The 20,742-nt window shown below is 35.8% G+C and overlaps 1 protein-coding gene across 3 annotated transcripts in view; it reads right to left on the bottom strand.

Annotated features, from left to right (window-relative positions):
* Window positions 1-1,657: 1,657 nt before the first annotated feature.
* Window positions 1,658-20,742, bottom strand: part of LOC119648081 (neural/ectodermal development factor IMP-L2) — a 58,927-nt gene continuing 39,842 nt past the window's right edge. Inside the window, exons 1-5 of one of the 3 annotated variants that reach the window (XM_038049568.1) lie at window positions 8,952-10,153; window positions 4,681-4,947; window positions 4,147-4,512; window positions 1,981-2,103; window positions 1,658-1,857 (exon numbers count right to left, since the gene is read on the bottom strand). In XM_038049568.1, the coding sequence (XP_037905496.1) occupies window positions 1,846-1,857; window positions 1,981-2,103; window positions 4,147-4,512; window positions 4,681-4,944 (765 nt within the window). In that variant the 5' untranslated portion in view covers window positions 4,945-4,947; window positions 8,952-10,153 and the 3' untranslated portion in view covers window positions 1,658-1,845. Of the gene's footprint in view, window positions 1,858-1,980; window positions 2,104-4,146; window positions 4,513-4,680; window positions 4,948-6,556; window positions 6,798-8,951; window positions 10,154-20,742 lie in introns of those variants that run through there. The other 2 variants (XM_038049569.1, XM_038049567.1) reach the window with 2 other exon arrangements.

Raw genomic sequence — 20,742 nt, 5'->3', positions numbered from 1 at the left:
CTTGTCATAGATAGTGTCACGTTATTGGTGTCAGTGACAGCGACTACCCAGAACTGAACAATTTATGTACTTCGGATCAATACAACCAGCCAACAGTGACCTACGCTATGAAATTCCTCCAAGCATCATGGATAAAGTCACATTTTACAACTGGCATTATTTGTGACAAAAGTGTAAATAAACGTAAAAAATCTGAAAATTACCGCATTGTCGTTCGCGCTGTTCCTTTAAATGGCTCCGAGTGGAGACCGACTGCAAAAGACGCCAAGTGTCATCTCATGATGTTGAAGATTAGGTTAGACGTTAGATCGGTAGCATAAGATGTTATTATCTCATCTGAAATGAGTATCTGCGATGGTTTTGAGGTTAAATCCATGGATTTATAGCGTGCGGTGTCTTCAATGATATGGTGAAGTAATTTGCGTTGACGAGAACTCTCTAGCTAAGATTGACGTGAACATTGAGCCAATGAGAAGCGACCGAAAAACCTACAGAAACAGCTATAACTTGATATACTTGATGGTGATTTGAGAGTCTTTCGACTCCACCCGAACCAAACATATTAGCATATTTGATCTAGGCGAGCTGAGCCTCCGCTCTCCGCTCACTCCTCATGAGAATTACACTTTTAAAAGGGCAGGGCAGGGCAGTTGATAGCCGAAAGATATGGGGGGGTGGAATTCATAGGCCACGCCTTATAACGCCGAAACATCAGATGGAAATGCGATTAATCTGTCGCGTATCTTCCCCCTCTCGATTGCTCCACCCCGACCTCGAGATTCCCGGCTCCATAGATTTCGCTTTTCAGAAACTTTTCGTAATATTCTCCTAATTTGAAATTTCAGAATCTGTTCCGATCACAACACGAGACATGTTGCATACAAGCGTGTGCCGATGAAGCACTTCAGCTGAGAGCTCTGACTTCACCATAGTGAATCTGGATGGAAATTTTAACCACTCTACTCTCTCTACTACTCTCATAAAAAATCCGCTTGAGTTAATGTTAATGTAATTGAAAGCAATGGTTTAAAAAATGAAATTGTCACACCCATCTGACAGTCCTGTGAACGTAAATGATAAAACAAACAACAAATAGATTTATTGATTTTTGTATTTTAAATAAGATTGGTAGATAGGCTATAAATATCAGTTCATATTTATATTTAAATACGACGTTCAGTTATAATTAAATACAATTATAATAATGGCTTGATAGAAAATATGTTTTCTACATTCATAATACATACAGATATAAATAATGGTAATAAAAAAATGGGAAACATTTTAAAAAATTAAGTAACTTTGCACTGCTGTTTAAATCTAATGGTAATTATGCTTATTTCTCTCAATGTGTGTGTACTTTTCGTTTCACAAACTTTCAGTGTCGTATAAAAGATATTTAGGAACCAAATTGTTGTTCAAATATTTACACAGAGTAATAAGCCAGTCCACTTTAGTCCCATCCGGGAACTCGACAAGTATAAAAGATAAAAGAATAAAAAAAAAAGACAAAACAAAGACAATTGTGCGAACTTATGTTGAAATCAATGAAGCGAATTATAAATAACTATCTATTTATGTTGCAATGAAATGTAATGTATTTTAAATAATAGAATGCTTTACAATAATGTCATTTTAATCTTTGTGTTCGTTTTTATTATAGTAATGCTAAGTATTTTAGATTCCTTCTTTGGAATTGGCATAAGTCCCAGGGAAAGCAATGTTAACACTGATGTTCGTTGATTGATAGCACTAGAGTTTATATGTGTGTTGTTATTTGGTACTTTAGGCCTAGGCAGTTAATTGAAGAAAGCATCTCCACTGAGAGTCGTATACGTTGCTCTTTTACTCTTCTTTCTGCGGAAAACGGAGAGAGTTTTGGTGTCAAACAAGATTTACACTATGGGGCTTATTAGGTGGATTGGGTTAGATGGGGAAGGAGTGGGAGAAATGTGAGAAAGTTTGCCATAAGATACTTACAAGTACTGGATAGACGAACGTCTCTACGCTGTCGTTTCCATAGGAGTTTTGGGCTACGCATTTGTAATTTCCCATATCCTCCCATTTAAGGTCAGTTATTAACAGCTCGCCACTTGGCATCACCTGGAAAGAAGAATAAGGAAGCACGTGAATACCAGCAAGAAATACCACAGAATCAATGTCAGAGGAAAGTTGAATAAATCATTTTAGATTATCGCATTATGCAAGGGTCGAGAATGAGGACAGAAAGCAATGCATGGCTTGCTGAGGATGAGCTTCCATGACTGATTGGTTCTTGATTTCATTTTATACATGACCACTCGCATGATATAATATTGATTGAATAGACGTTAAAGACCCGTCTTTTATCGCTTCTATTCTTTACAAGAATTCTACATATACAATGCAGTAATTATAGATAATAAATCAGTAAGGCCAAAAGGTTATGATTTGATTGTTAAAAATATAATTAATTCTGTTCCGATAAGTTGTGCTGCAGAGGCGAAGTGTCTCGAAAAATGATAATTGCGGAATAAGAAAAGACGTAAGCAGTACGTTTCAATTGATACAGAAAAAAAAACTTGTAAAAGAAAAACCGGCAATTTTCTTTGACTCGATTGATAAGCGAAAACGCAATCACTGATTGGACTCTTAATATTATTAAATATATTTCACTGATCGTAGCGAACAAAAACACAATAGCTATTAACAAATGCTAAATTGCTAAGTTTATACGCATTTTATGGTTGATATAATTTCGTTGTTGGTATACGCGATCGCCTGATCGTAGACGTTAAGATCGTTTGAATTGACGGGGGTCAGGCTCCTATATGTGTCGTGGAGGGTGTGTTCCGAGCATGCGTATAAGATTTATTTGAATGATAATTAGAAATATGATAATGCGGTTAGCGCGATTGAGGTGATATCTGCGGCGTAGAAATGTAGATCAAGTGGTCACAGACCGCCACACGGAGACAGAAACTTCTGCTTTACAGTGATCTGAGAAAATGTATCCAGTTAATGAGGGGTATATAGACTATGCCAATGCTGTAGAATATGGACGCGGAAATATTATATAGTCGCATTAAGAAGTACTTCCTCACTATCCTCTACGATTGACATGCGAATTTATTAGCTTCTTTGTGCGAGCAAGCCGCTTTATCTATCTAGCAAATTAGAAAAGATAGATTTGATATATTTCAATAGTATATTACTCAAGGTCGGTGAATGGCACTAGCATGCAGATAATAGTTTATCGATACATTTATGGAGTCACGTAAAGATTGTAAGTCTGAAATCTGATTATTTTCCGGAAGCTTCCTATTCGTTAGGAAAGTCATTAATATGTCACCTTAGTAAAGATAGCTCAATCTACAAGCGTTGCTCACAAAAGTTATCCGCTTCACACGAACTGTTTATATCTGATAATTAATGTAAATATTTTCATTGGTATCATCTCTTTGTTTCATTACTGTATTGAGGGGGTCTTGAATTCGCATCTAGAATCCGTAGACCAAAAAAAGCGGCAGACGATTTCTCACCAATTGGTCCGCCCCCTTCTCAAGTGGGGGCCGGCTCAGAACCCCCTTAAACCGAAAGCAAAATTAGTTCTGGTTGGCTCGGCTTGAGTCTGAAACAGAAGGTTTTCGTCCGGAATATAATTCGCAACTACGTCGCATTTGTCAATGTTTATAAGGCTGACCTTACACGATCAGTATTTCATCAATCTGACGTCGGTAAGAATGACAAAATTATGGCTAACTGATCGTCTAGGGTATTTCTATGGCAATGACTGATGTACTGATGAAAATTTTAATTTTTAAATAAAATCTGTCAGTCCGGCTGGACTGCTGATAAGTTGAGCGTAAGGCAGTTGTCAGGCCATTTTTGATGGATTGACTTTTGGCAGATTGATGAAACACTGATCGTGCAAAGTCACCCATGGGAGCGAAGAACCTTTGGCAATCAGTTTTAGTACCGTTGCTCCCAAAACAGAGGTGAGAAAGCGTCTGATTAGTAGTCTCAACGCTGGAGGAAACCGTCAGTTCTCACCCTGTCTCTCCTTTTTGCCTTGGTTACCCGGTAGAAATGGGATTATAGTGTTCGCGGGGTCCAGTTGTTTCCTCATAAATATATTTGATTCTAAGAAAATAGATAAAAACTAACCTTCATTCTTGGATCCTGTCCGTTGATCACTCCATTTTTGCCGGTCCAATAAATTTCAGGACGAGGATGGCCATAAGCTCGGCATGGGAGCACAATGTTAGATCCAATCAAGTCAAAAGCAATCAGATAGCTATGAGTAATCTTTACGGTTTTTTTCTCAGAAGCCATAGCATCATAAGGAGCTAGTAGGGCTGGAATGCTACGTTTGACTAATGTAGATGCAAAAACGGTTTTGCCACCTGATTGTCCAACACACGTGAAAGTTGTATCTGCAGCAATTGCACGTGGGATATATAATACTGATCGCACTCGTGTGATGGACGCGGGGTTATCTTCGCTTACGATGTTAGTTTTATAATCATTCAACTGGAAAAGAAGAAGGAAATATGAAATTATTACCATTTTAATTTAAAGGATAGTATTGAGGAGACTGGCCCATTTTATTTATTTTATTATTATTTTTTTTTATTATTATTTTATTTATTTATTTATGTAGAAGGCAAAAAAAAAAAATCTTTTTTAATTAAAACTTACCCCATTAAGCGGCATTGAACCATGAATCCATTGCACAGATGGTGTTGGCGATCCTAATACTTCACATACGAGTTCAATTGGCTCTCCAGGCTGTTGTTTGTAAGTTGCTGGTGGTTTTTCGGCCATTTCAACCCAATTCGTCACCTCGAATCCATTGCCGGCGCCCTGTATCGAATTATCCATGTCATCGATGGCCCGACTATGCACTTCATGTTCCCCTATAGAGAGAACAAGGAGCAACCCCACAAGTATCATTGATTTCATTTCCTAGAAAATAGAATTAGAAGAAATAAATTAATTAAACGTGTCGTCAATACTCATAAACTTATTAATCAGCATATTTTCTAGGCTAATGAACCATCATTATAGTAGCTCAAAAGTACAAGTAACTAAGGCATCATCTTAAAGGAGATTACCCAATCATTATAGATAGGGAGAGAAGCATATTCTTATCAATATTAGTATGAAATATTAATATAAATTATAATTTAATGCTGAATAGTGCCAACTTATGCTTCAATTATAAATGGCCCTTATCGGGGTTATTGCGCGTCGTTGTTAATTCTATACAATCTGCGCCCGGCATCCAGACCACTCATTACATACCATCACTAAACGATTCATTTAATTTGACATACTCGATGACTAGGGTCAATATTTTCTGATAACATTTCCATAGACGTAAGCGATCAACTACGAATACTGACCGCTTTTGTATTAACAGATCTATGTATTACAAATCGATTTTAATTTGAATAATGACATCTTAAAGTCGCGTGATCTATCTTAATTGCAGAATAGCAATAAAGAGATTTAATTGAGCGAAGAAAGATTACAGAAGAACTTGAGAATCTTTTAAAATTAAAAATGAAAAATTGTTGGAAAGATGAGTTTTTGGTCATTGAAGGGGCTTTAGTTGAACTTAATTGACAAAATTTGGAAATTTTAGGTACTCCGGAAAAATTAGCTAAAATGTCAGGTATCTTTAATAACGTTTATACCTGAGAAGAATGAACATTGGCGAAGGAGACAGCTGGTTTCCGAAACATGGTATTTTTGATTTCTAATAAATAATTTCAGACAGCAAAGAAAAACTCGCGTAGATCGGTTTTTTTTGTTTAATCACTGGCTTACAAACAATCTTCAAACTTAAATTCTCCATCTCTAATATTTTCGTGAAGACATATAGCCAAATGTTGGAGTTTCATTACATTATTTTTAAGAATTTTAGAATTAGGGATAGCTCGTTAGCCAATCTTTTATTTGGAGTAGGAATGTTCCTTTGGAATTGGAAAATGTTCCGCTATTTAGGCCAACTTTTTTAAATTTCAATGCATATACCCTATATTAGTGCAAGATTTTGTACTGAAGATGGCATCAAATGGTTCCGGAAATACCGTGTATGCATTAAAATTGACAAGTTTAGTTTAAAAGAGAAAAATCTTCGAATTGTTTTGAATTAAAAAAAAGTTAATTTATGCTAAAAAAATTTGGATAGAAATGGATTGTAGGAATTGTTTTAATTTAATTGTCAAATTGTTTTAATTTAATTGTCAAATTGATTTAATTTAATTGTCAGATTGTTCTAATTGAAAAAATTAATAAAAAAATATTTTATATTAACAAATTTTTTACAAAAATGGATTATTACGGTAGAAAAAAACAAGTTTTTTCTAAAAATCATTTTTTTTTAATTTGATTTATTTATTTATTTATTTCAAAAAATAAGGGAAAACTGGAAACAAATATTGAAAAAAAATTATTGAATATGATATGAAAAGGGAAATTGTTTTAAAGTGATATCCATAATGAGTGACATTTCTTTTGACATGTAAATGCAATATAAGTCCAAGGTCTTTCCTATCAATTCACTTACTTTCCAAGCAGATATGAATATATAAAACACTAAAAGCACTTCGCGAAAGTAAATACCAATAAACCACTCTTCTTATACCACCAAACCGCAGGTGAAATAACTATCAAACAGGATTATAATTATTACAATGACAATTTATCTTTCCAATTCCACTATTCCAGTTTATCATTATAACAATTTTTTTCGAGTTACTAATATTTGGCGTGTGCCAAGTTTCCTATTCACACCCTATAAAGTCTAAACGACGACTGATTCTGTGTTGAGAAATTCCAACAATTTTAAATAAATTTTTTCAAATACATGTGAGCGACAAAAGTGAGAAAGCATAAAAGCTATAGGGAAAAAAAATGACGCAAATTTTTTTTTCACGTGATGACGCATTCAAAAACCAATTGGAAATCACATCGGTGAGTGGTAGATGATAAAAAAAAATTATATATGCATATATTATAAAAAATAGAGGTGGGAGATGTTCTACTCCATTAGTAGCATGGTTGTTACCTCTTACAATTTGTCTAAGCCATACCGGAAAATTACATATTATGACGAAATGTTAAATATGAATGAAAGAAGAACCAGAAAACCGAGGAATGCGAACAGTTTACATTAGTCTTTTACTTAGTATTCAAGTCATTGTCATGACTTTCCATATAACGTAAATTTTACATGAAATTACATCAACCAATTAAGTGATCTCGTTTTTACTATTGGTAACAACTAGCTCGTGACTTCTTGACTACGTGACACTAATTCTATCTTCAACCTGTCCGAATAATTTATTGACTTTTTTCAAAGCATATGATGTGAATTTTAGGCAACTTAAAAAAAATGATCATTCGTTTTGTTCCGTAAGAAAAGAGCTTAGTCAGTTGTTAGCGATCAATCAGTAATTTGGCCACGACACTTTAAGTCGATTTCCCATAAAGAAGGGAGTAAAAATAAAGAATTTAGATGGTAAGAAATGTTAGACTTACTTTTATCTCAAATAAATATATATAAAAATAATTATCATTAATCATTTTCATCCAAAAATCTTGTTACTTTTATTGTAGCTCTCATGCTCCTTGATCATTTTTTTTTAAGTAGATATTTTTAGTTTTGACTTAACATTTTTAAGAGCGAACATTTTAAAAGATCATCCATCATTATTTATTATTACTAATCATCTGATACTGAAGTCATACCCTAAATTTCATTTCCAAAATTTTTTTGCCGAAAATTAGCTAGTTACCGCTAAAAGTAGTCGATGAAATAATTTTTTATACAAATTTTACCCCAAAGTAAGCGCCATTAGCTCAAAGAGACATTTAGCGCCATATTTTCAAAATAAATAAACAAATTAAAATAGATACCTTTCTAATTGAGCCAAGATTGGTATAACATCATCAAAAATTGTATATATTTGATGGAATTTCCTGACAGGAAATTCAACTGAAATTCGCCTTTGATATCTAATTTTAGAGTAAAGTCATGCTTTGTGGGGTGATAATTATAAATTTTATATTTGGATTAAATTTTTGGTCTATTTTTAAATTAAATTTCCCAAGGTAATAGCTCCCTACTCACGTCTTCATCGCGTGACTTGAGTCATGAAATTCATTTTGTGCATGTGCCATGACGTGAAGCAATTAAAGTACATTATGAAATGGTGCATTTATGATATTCTGAGTTGTATTAATTGTATAAAGTTTTCTAAGGAATAACCTTCTTTAACCGTGATTTCGATTGTATTGATGCGAAAAATACTCTTCAACGACGTACTTTACATAGATACCATCCCTATCAGCATATGAGGAGTAGTTTCCCCACATTTGGTAATACGAGTATATATCAATGAGTTGCTTTTGTTTCACAAGCTCAGAGAAGGTCGAGGAGTATTCATATTTGTAATACTTAGACATTGTAGGTACGAACCATCCTGGCACTAACTCGCTGTTTACTTTCAACTGAGGTGTTTGTGGTATGAATCAAATTGAGTTTGACCAATTGAATACTAGGCAAATGTAGGTTGCAAAAAGGCGAGCCCCCCACAAAAATGGTAAAATGTGATCTATAAGCTTGTAAGCAATAAAAATCTTTTTGACTTTAAATTACTGGAAAATGTGCATTTATTATAGGCAAACTCGACGGCGAAAAATATATGGAGACTTTGTAATTTGGTAACGAACTAGGTATGGTTTATTTTTGCTTCGTTTCTACCAATAGTTTTAAATTCCCCTATTCCAATCCAAATAAGAAATGTAATGAATGCTTTACTAACAATCTAATAGATGTATAGTATTCCCCTCAAAAATGCCAATAAGTAAACCATGATATCGCATTCATCAAACCATCTACTATATATCTACATTTTTATCTAAAAACCTAGTATCAATCCATTAAGGATGAAACTTACCTCTCAATGTTTCAGATAAAACAAGTGTTACGTTATATTACTGCTTAGATGATGATTTACAGAACACGCAAAGATATTTTTGTCAGAATTCAAATCTTTTTGAATTATAACTGACATAAGTCTCTCAAAAACTTGGATAGTAATATTTGATGATTTCTTTAGTTGTTTTATGAAAATCACGATAATTTATTCACACAACAACTCAATCCCACTTGAAATGATCCCCAAAACAATTAGTAATTTACTTGAAACTAGAGTTTTTATCGTAGTAAACCGTCGAAACAACTTGTACATTCGGACATTCAAAATCAAAATGGATAAAAGCGTGCGTCAAATCAAGGATTCAGAGTTCAATCAAATTTATTCATATGTCGTTCTACACTTTTTCGTAATTTAAATACTTCGGGTTATCCTTTAATTCGATTTTTTTTTTATTTCTGGAAAATAGTCTTTTATCTTCAGAGCAGATAACTCTAAATTGTTACTTAATAGCAGATACACCGCGTCCACTTGATATTAAAAGAAATGAGGAAATGTCTATTGTCGTACAATCTCAATTGAATGTCATTCAATAAATTTATTCAGCTTTATATGTAACTGAATCACGATTCCAAGTCTATCTGTATTTCACGAAATAAAACGTATAAATATACTTCAATATCTATCCACATGTATATATATATTCTCGCAATAGTCGATTAGTGCAACATACACTTTTGATAACCCGCAGACGATAAATTTAATAGTCTTGAAAAAAAGATTTTTATATTTTTTTTATATTTATTGATTTTCTCAGTTAAAATTTTAGAACTTTTTGAATTAACTGCAGCACAACGGGCTTATGTTTTTACAACGATCATCAAATTTATATTAAAAAACCTTTGATTTATTCCCGAATTTAAGCCAATGAACAGAAATTACTTTGTCTACAGTTCAGATTTTATATTCTTTTTTAATTGTATTTATATTTTCGCTTCCGGTCGTATAGATTACGTCAATCGATTTTTATTGAAACACATTAACAATTTGTGTGCGTACACGATCACTATTCAAAATATTTAAAACGATAGAATCCACTATTTTTTGATTATTAAGAGAAAAAAAGACTTTCTTTCAATGATACTGATATCAGTAGACCTAAAACTCTTCAGAACTCTATCTATATCTGTTGTTCTACAGTCAGATACTGTAAAGACACTGTCTTTCCTAATGTGCCGCCGGTTGAATTTATATGCTCGGAGATAAGGGAAAATACGCTCATACGACATCTTTGCGGTATTGACCTGTCTACCGCCGGTCTAATCTCAAAAGAAATATGTACAGTAGATTTGTATGTCAGTCTGTATATCTACAATCTGTAGATATAGTATGTATTTAACTTATGAATATTCCAGGTTACTCATTCGTATATCTAGGTTGTGCATTCTCCCATATCGAACGGGAGAAAGATAATACACACCCAGTATGCCTGAGAACTTTCTTAGAACGGAGAACAGTGAGGGTGGAAGACGCTAGAAAAAGATATAGTGCGTATGTATGGGATTGAAATAAGACAAATAGCTCGGAATCCAAAAGATAGAAACTCTGATAGACAAGATCAGAGACACTTCTCACAGGTCTTTGTGTTGCCATATGTTTAGAAATTCGCTCCGAAATTATGGGACAGACTCTCTGTTTTAACACGTGCTCAAATTTTGAGAGAATAAGGTTACCGGGTAATCAAGGTTTATTAGATACATTCACGTGTAATACTGTTATAAAAAATATTTATGATAAGGATATTGTAACTCATTGCATCAGACAATTTAACTAACTTTGTCAATGGTATCTGCACGTAGAGTTCAATGCTCAATAGTCTGGGTTCACATACATATGATCGTATGGCGATCGTGAAGTTTTTTTCTATTATCTAACCACATGAATGTATCGGATAAAATCAAGAAACTTTTACAAGTGTGCTTGTACAATAGCACATGGATGAGAATTTTATCGGTAACCACAAAAATATATGTTTATTATAATATAATCATTTTTTGTTACATAGGGAGGATTGACAATATTTTTCTCTGAGTTTCCTGTGAATTCCGTAAGATTTTTGGGCATAGTTAAATAGTCAATGAGAGAAGAAAAAAATTCTCAATTTGAATTCTATTAATATTTGAATACGATACTGTTCCCTGCTTTCGTGTCTCATCATTGTTAATGAGATGTCAATGCAGCAATATGACTGCTTTTTCAGTGTCAGATATTGGTATCCCTGGAAACTATTCGACTAAGGCTACATATTCAACAGTGTATTGACCTGAAATATGGTAATATGCTATTATTAACTTTATTCAAGCAGATATCAGAATGAGATGTACTTTGCGACCTAAATTTTGTATGGATGAACCACCGTGATTTTGGCTGAATAGGTTCTGAGAACAAGACCTGTTACACTTTTTGAGGCACAGATTTTGAGCCCCCACTCTACTATTTTTTACCCAGTATCAAAAATATCATCTATCGATCTATCTTACACTCATCAAATCCTTTGATTTGATACCCCAGACGACCATATTCTGTAGCAAAAAAATTTGACCCTACTTACACATGTATGGGGAACCCCCGTTAAACAAATCCCATCACTTGCTATATGTAAAGGGATTCACAGACCACATGTGCTTACAAAATTTCATGGCAATTGGTTTAGCCATTTCTGAGTAAATCGGGTGTGACAAACAGACAGATAGACAGACAGTCGGACAGACAGACATGGAATTGATTCTAATAAGGTTTTGTTTCACACAAAACCATAAAAAGTCCCCAGAATGATTTTGGATGACCGCAAAACGAAGTTGATCGAGATAACTGAGGCTCTAAAGATATCAAAGGATCGTGTTGGATGTATCGTGCATGAATATTTGGGTATGCGAAAGCTCTGTTCAAAGTGGGTGCCGCACGAGCTCACAATCGACTGAAACCAACATCGAGTTTTCGATGTTGAGCAGTGTTTGAAGCTCATCCTCCATAAAAGCAGGAATTTGTGAGTCGATATGTGACAATGGACGAAACATGGCTCCATTATTTCACACCAGAATCAAAACCAGCGTTATCTGAGTAGACTGCACGTGGTGAACCGACTCCAAAGCGTGCAAAGACGCAACAATGGGTTAGTAAGGCTACGGCATCAGTATTTCGGGATGCGCATGATATAATATTCATCGACTATCTTGAGAAGAGAAAAACCATCAACATAACGTTATTGGAGCACTTCAAAGAAGAAATCGCGGAAAAAGGGTCCTATTTGTTTCATCAAGACAATGCACGGTGTCTCAAATCAATGGCACACAACGATGGCAAAATGCATGAATAGGGCTTCGAATTGCTTCCGCATCCACCGTATTCACTAGTTCAGGCCCCCAGCGATTTTTTTCTGTTGTCAGACCTCTAAAGAATGCTCGCTGGAAAGAAAATTTGCACCGATGAAAAAGTAATCGCTGAAACTGAGACCTATTTTGAGGCTAAAGACGAATCGTACTATGAAAATGGGATAAAAAAATTGTATAACCACTATAATCGTTCTAACGCCCTCCAAGGCGACTTCATATATTAAATAATAAAATCAAATTTTATCAAAAACAAAATGTTTTTTTCTATGTTAGCCTACGAAATCTTCAGTCCAGTTCGTGAGTAAGTTCGGTTACAGACTTATATTTTTTGTGATCATGCAAAACCTAGACCACTTATAAAGCTTTATGTGAAACAAAAATCTTAATTTTTTTAACCGAAAAATTTGAAAAAAATAATGTTGGTGTTTTTTTGTGATATCCTAGTCTCCAAATGCTCTCCATTCCATTATTACTTTTTACAAGTTTATTGCAAACCCCCCTTAAGATCATCCTAGAACCGTCAGTAACATAGGCCATAATGTGAAGCATTATACTGGAAAGTTTGATGGAAAGCATACCATTATCAATAAAATTATGAAAGGTCAAATTTTTCGCCTTCGGGTGAAATTATCGCAGAACGGACAGAGAGAAAGTAATACAATGTTTTTGTTGATTCAGGTTACACAGAGTGGAAACTACATAGAATCACGGCCTTATCCTTTTCGGTACGTACATATGTATGTAGTTGCAATTCAAATTATTATCATGGAATGCAAACACCGTTGAAGGTACGGGATAAGTGGGTCTCTCTCCCATTTCGATAGGTACGCATTTTTAATTGAAGCATATGGAGCCAGCGAATGTAAGCCATTTTGATCCATAAAATGTAGTGAAGAATATGACTTACGATTTTGTCCAGGGCAGAGGGAATTCATCAGACGCTGCCTCACTCTTGCCCTGGGAGCAGCGTGACCGAAGTGGTTACAAAGTGGCATTTGCTGCTGCGATTTCTGGCTAGTGAGTTTACCAATCGCGTTATTGTGGAGAGAGAATAGAACACCATCTGATTGGTAAGAAAGCACAACCGTCGCAATACGGAAAGGGAAGGCTGCTCGGAGCAATGTTCAAATTCGATCGTTATCCTAAAACACTAAAATTTTTGGCGCATCCTTAAAAACTTTCAGGGCCTTACACATTGCTCAATGCCGTTGATGTCTTCTGAGAGTCTCATAACAAAGATTATCTCAATCAAAAGTGAAGTGATCGCCTCATGCAACCCGGACTCAACTAACTCTAATGACATCAGCACTATCACTCGAAAACCTTAGAAAATCGGACCAACGATGGAACCCTGGAGGACGTCAAATGAGATAACAAAGAAGTTAAGATGCCAACCAAGCTTCGCAGCAGGGTATGGCCAATGGACTCAAAGGCTTAGAATAAGTCAGTGTAAATTGCATGCATGAATGCATCCTGTAAGTTGAACTGAAAATGTCATCATAGTGATGATGAAACCGAAGCTTGCTTAAAAAATTAAAACCTCAACCAGGAGAGAGCAGTTTCTTAAAAGAGGGTATGGTCAATGGAGTCAAAAACTTTGGAATTGAGAGGAGTGAAGACAAAGTTTTTAAACTTCAATAATTTAGTTATATTCGAGCACCTCCTTTGAAACCCATAGTGCTTCTCCGCAGTGATGAAAGGAGATCTTTGACATCTTTCTCAAAATTTTAGACAAAAGCAAAGAAGCTTCACACTTCAACGCCCTGATCCAGCATGGATTGTTGCGCCAACGATTATTATTATTATTATAAAGAAGTGACATGAGGTATCAACATTTTTGTGTACGGGGATGTAGCCCGCCTTCATCCACTTGCTGATGAACTTTGGTTGAAAATTAACAAACATGGAGAGAAATTAGCTGTTTACATTAAAAAAAAAAATTTGGAAGACCGCCAGAACCACAACCACCATTGATATCAATACTGTCTGTGGGAAATTGAACAATGGTGGCGGTCAGAAGAGGAATGGAAAGGATAGAATGAAAGAATTCAAATTTATCGGAATTCATCGGAAGGGAGATAGGAAGGATGTTAAGTGTCAAACGGATGAGAAATACTTTCGCAGAAGCTCGAATTTTATGATGTCAGTGGATCAATCGAAGACCCCAATCTTTGGTCACGAGACGGGCTTAAATTTCTGTCGTTCGAAATAATTTGCAATATTTGATAATTATTTAGAATAAGCCTTTATAATTAAGCTCAATCTGGGCGAACATGGTTGTTTAACGGTGAATCGGTCAACTGCACACCTATGTAAAGAAATTCAAGCCGATACCGGCATCATTAATATCTTTTGAGAACCAAACCGGGTATCTGCGCAGCTTATGGCATGAAGTGAGAACAAAACAAAGTGTTTTTCGACGAAGTCATAAAACACTGATATAGTTGACTGTAAGATACATTTTGGAAGGCTGTGGTTCAATCAACTGAGGAAGGAAGCTTATTTAGAGCTAAGAAATTGGCACTCTAAAAGTTGAATTTTAATTCCTCACGTATCCGTTGTCGTATGGATCGGTTGACATAGAAGTCGATTTCGAGTGGTGGTTGATAAGCATCAATGTTAAGATAAACCGATTACCAAAGGACGACTACAAAATGCAAAGGACACCACCTCGCTGTCATGGATACATAGACATTGCTTTGTAACTGAGGATATCCGCGAACGATATGAGGTTAAACCTACCGTGGAAAAATTTCAAAAAATTGCTCTTCATTTTATGGTCAATCACTAACTAAGATTTGCCTGAATATCGTTGTCAAGGGGAAGTGATCCAAAGGCCGACCGAAACAACGATGCCTTGATATCCTAGATGGTGATGTGAGAACTTCTCGAGTCCCCTCGGACCAAGTCTTTGATTGAAAAAAGTGGTAAATCCTGCGGCTGACAAAAGTCCTGTGTAATTCACTGGAGAATGTTAATGAGAACGAACTCAAAATTTAAGCCATATGTGTTCCTACACGAAGTAATTGAATATTATGAAAATTTTCGAAATACTTTCAAGAATTTTATGTGAAGATATATCGGAATGGGCTATATTTTCGGGGCAAGATTTTATATCAGTCACAACTGTGATTTATTCAGATTTTTCAGCTGGTCCTGATAACAACCGGTGTTTCACTTTTTGGAGCCAGTCCCCTATGACTACAGTGAAGCCCATAGTGTTTTACGTAGGCACCTGTCGTGAGACTTAATCCTACGGTCCTCTTAAGACACGGATTGATTTTGTTACCACAATCAGAGCCCCGCTGAGACAAGCAACAACGGTACCAGTCTATACCAAGTGCATGGCTTAGCATTCATACTGGCGGATGCAAGAATTACCTAAATCTCTACCGAACTATGGAGTACGGCACCGTGTTGATACGCAGCACCACGTCAAGGCCCGAAGGTCTCTTCTCGCTTGAGCACAACCACAACCACCATGAAACTCCCACTAGGGGGGCCAACCGCAAATAACCGAGCTGTCCTCACATACAACAGGAGTTCACCAGAAGTATGTGAGTCCAAGGGCTTTCCCGGTTTCCATGGTACCAGTATACCCCTGGTAAGGTTTCGTGGTCAATTTGTCACTTCAGATGAGTCCCCGTGCAGACTCGGGTCTGATCGCCCTGATTAGGCCTTTGGAGCATTCGCCTACTGAATCACTGCCGGCAAACCAAAGTGATTACAGCGTCTCCCGGTGCCACCACTATGGAGGTTCTCCTCGACCACTTGGTTTTGGTTTGGCCGATAGGGTTGCCGCCCCATCTTCCTCGCCGCCATCTCTGAGCACCTCCCCTATGACTACAACCGCCAACCTCCATCCCCATCCATCAAAAGTGCATGCTATACTATTCGCTTTGGTGCGGTATTTGTGAAAAATAAATGGTGGCGCCGTCTTTTTTCAAGTCCCTTAATGACCTAAAAGTACGCCTGGTAAGAGGCAGGGACTTTCTTTTTCGGTACTCTTCAAATGATACCCGGAAAATATGAACACTAACCAAAACAAGGTCTACCAAGTTTGCACACTCTTCGTATCTGTTTTGATATATCTGTAGATTATAAAATCGCATGTGAATGTAGCGTCTCGAAGCTAGAGATATCCACGTTTTATTTTTTGTTCACGATCCCTAAATAAACAGGCATGTTTGACAATTGTACTTGAAGAGACGCTTCAATCTTGTTTTCGATTAATTGGACATTGATATAATATGCAATAATGCTTCCTTTTTATAACATACTTGGGGTAGATGCAGGCAATCTGCAGGGAGACAATCTATCTAGTATTTTGCTTCACTATCCAAAAATTTGACAGACGCTATTAAAATTGAAGACGCGATAAAAATGTGTTTTTGCTAGAATAATATATATTTAATTTAATAAAAAGTTCGTCCTTTTTCCCGGAAAATTTCAAATAGCGAACATGCGAAAATCCGTCGATTATTGTCCATACTGAAAAACTGATCTCCTGATCTCTATAAGTTATTCATAGTTTTCATTATGCATATAGCAAAATACTGCCAAGCCGATTAACCATTACCTCTAATAAAGTTAATCATATCCGGATTGACGCCCTACCATATACTGGATAAACTATCTTCTACTAACAAAAACTTCCGCATGTTCAGCCGGCTTCAGATACATATCCTCATATCCTTCCTAAAATTAAACGCAATTTGCTTCACCTTGAAGATGGTCAAAGGGTCTTATACATAGATTAGTTCTGAGAAAACGTTGCATCTTAATGTATCCATGTATACTCGTATCCCTATCAATATATTCATATTGCGCAAAGATACAATGCAATAACATAAGGCTTTTTGGTTAAACTGCTCCATAAATTCCTACGACAGTATGTACATATGCATCTAAAAAAGATGATGTATCATGTGTGAATCTGACCACAGTTTTTGCTACTTAATAAACTCATTTGGAAACCTGTTAGCAAACTCAAAGCCTGATTGTATTACGCAATATTTTAGCCGCAACAACCTACAATGCAAAAGTTAGGTATATGCATATGAATATGTACACTTCCGCGCAGCATCACATATATGCAGATATAATATCTAAATATTTACATATATTGCTTTTAGACTCCAAAGAGTCTAGAAGTGAGTCGGATCAAAGTGGTTTAAATTTGATATTAATTTGCCTGATTTATGGGCGTATTAATGGGAATAAATGCAACCATGTTCAGCAAAAATTGTATCTCGTAGATATATGGATGTGTGTAGAAATTTGTATAGATTGCCGCATATATGATAGTTGGATTCTCGGCAATATTAAGCACAAACCCAAATTTCCTCTATGACTTGTAGCATCTGGCCAATGTTGGTTAGCATCTCCAGCTTGGACATATGAAATCTGACTCTGACTGAGACCCGCAGATATTACTGAAATAATGTGTTATATTTCAAAGTCACATGAAGGCCAACACGGCTCTTTCTCGTGCCACTGCGGTCTTAGGATCTGCGAATGGTTGGCCAGCAGTAACCAGTGGAACATTTCCCTTTTATTTTCCTGCTTGGGCGAACTGGCTCAATTAATATCAGCGTCACACGATATGTGATGCACAGTACGTGAGAAAGGGACTCACAATATTTTCAATTTACCCATTCATTAATAAGATTCACAAATTGATGAGAATTGAATCCACAAGCTTCTAAATCAAATTGGTATCGCTACTTGCATCCGTATTCTCTGGAAATTGAATCACAGAAAAAATTATATCGGCGGAATCTTTAGAAGCAAGAACAAATGGTTGAATTAACTACAATCTATTATGGAGCAGATAATAGCTATGGATTCCTATAAAACTAATTATTTATATGACTACGTAATAGGAAATCGTGATTCCAACATGAAATTGAAATTAAAGTGGAATGAAAGATTTAATTGGCGAATAACCGTGACAAATAGTTTAATAATTTGTTAATTAATAACTCATCCTCGGGGTTTTCCTTTTTACATATCACTAAAGTTCAAGGTTCACTTCGCATAGATGCGTACATACAGAAAAATGTACCGAGGCTACATTCAAGCGAAATTTATTGTGTAATTAAAGATTTGTAATTTATTGGTTCGGCCGATCTTGGAATTAAAAGATTGTTTTGGTTTTTTTTAATTAAGGAACAAATACCGTGTATTTCCTCCCTTATTTTAAATTATCTTGCGTAGTCGCTGTTTTTATTTTGTTTTGTTAGTTTTTACGTAAATGAAGATTAATCGGTTGATTTAAAAGATTCTTTGCTCTTTTTTGCTTTTTTTACTCTAGAAAATTAGAAAGTATGCTACGATATCAAGTAACTTAATAATTTTAATAGAATCTTAATAATCAAATAAATATCGTTTTTGGTAATGCCAGTAGTGGATAAATGTATCAATAGAGTCGTTCTGATATATATAATATTATATGAATGAATGTTTCATGAATTGATTTTCCCGCGCAGATCACCTTTCGCTGGAATATGATTTTATATAAAAAGTAGATATAACAATTAAAGGGTTTAGCTAATAAGGGGTAGTAGTGAACTTCCCCGATTTCATTTTATAACTTAATGTCAGGCATTATCGCCAGAGCAAGAAGACTAAATGCAGGAGGAGCGAACCAAGTGTCTAGACTTAGTGTCGTGGGTTAGGAATGACGTAGCTAATTGACCCGTGGTCCTTGTGGTTCATGTGGTGTGTAGATGGTTCTCTTGTGTATGTTTCCCGATCCCGTGTGCCAAGCCATAAATAGTTATACAATGCCACATAATCGTAGCAATGTGCTCGCAACCACGTGGCCGGCCTCCAATGCGCTGCTTCGCATACACGACACTAATACCAGACCGAGGAATTTTTACCAAGCACGTACCGTAGAAGATCGAAAATGCGCAATGATCTTTTTACACCATATAATTTCAAATAACGCAAGAGGAGACAAGTTTCCATTGTGTAATCTTCTTGAGCAAAAGTTACCTTAAATCTGAACACAGGTGGTAATAGTGATTGAAAGGATACATAAAGACGAAACAATGATTCGATGAAACTAAGTCTGAAAAATTCCTCTTAATATTAAAAGCACGCTACAAGTTGGAGAACGCAGACAATTTTATATTTTTGAGGAGTAAGTTTTCTAACGTTGTCGACGCAATAGAAGTATTGTATAAGAAACAAGTCGGAATACCGGAAGCTCGTGCATCGGGTATAAAGGTTTTGTGTTCATCTTATCTAAGCAATTTCAACGCAAATTTTTCTACCCGTATACAGCTACAAAACTACGAGACATACGTACATATTACAGCCGTAGATGTTACGTTCACCCTAAACAAACAAACTGCCTATTTTCGAATACTGTACACATATAGGCACGTATATAAATTGATGGTACCCATATTTCCGATTTACTTCTTATATCTATCTGAAAGTTCATTAGCACGCATATACTATATACCTACATACACACATGTCTCGTTGGAATAATTGATATTCATATCCAAATGATTAAAGAACTAAAACAAAATAATTCTTTTCCACCCAATTCATACGAACTTACTCCGTGTGGTATTGACGAATTGACATGTGATGATGACGTCATCAGGTTTTAGAGTGCACGAAATTCACAAAAAATTGTAAAGTTTCACCCCCTATAACTTTGTTAATAATAGTTGGATTTTCTTCAAACTTGACCAAATTGTGCACTATATTCTTCATTATACGCTTGCCAAATTTTGTACTTCTGGGACGAACATAAGGGGGTTGCCGGGTAAATTTCCAAAATGTGGAAATATACTATTATTAACTTTATTTGTGCAGATATCGGAACCGGATATATTTTGAGGCCTAGATTTCGTAGAGATGCACTATTGAGATTTTTTTCTGATTTTTCGGTTGGATAGGTTCTGAGAACGAGACCTGTTACACTTTTTGGGGGTCATATTTTGAGCCCTCACTCCCCTATGTTTCACCCAATATCAAATATTGAACCAGTTTCGAAAAGTACTAATGGAGACCTTTCATTTGATACCCCACATGGCCACATTTTATGAAAAAAAATTTTGCACTCTCCTTTCACATGTACGGGGAGCCCCCCCTTAAACTTAACACAAAATGGCGCCAGTCGCTGCATGTAAAGGGAACGGCTGATCACATACTCCTACCAATTTTCGTGACAATCGGTTCAGCCGTTTCCGAATAAATCGGTTGTGACAGACAGACAGACAGACAGACGGACAGACAGACAGACAGACAGACAGACAGACAGACAGACAGACAGACAGACAGACAGACGGACAGACAGACATCGAATCGATTCTAATAAGGTTTTGTTTCACACAAAACCTTAATAAAAAAGAGTACACAATTTGCACTAAATGGAATTATCCAGTCCTCTCCGT

This window comes from Hermetia illucens, chromosome 2 (assembly GCF_905115235.1).
Source record: "Hermetia illucens chromosome 2, iHerIll2.2.curated.20191125, whole genome shotgun sequence".
NCBI classification, from domain to species: Eukaryota; Metazoa; Arthropoda; class Insecta; order Diptera; family Stratiomyidae; genus Hermetia; species Hermetia illucens.
This window is presented reverse-complemented; position numbering and strand designations above follow the sequence as displayed.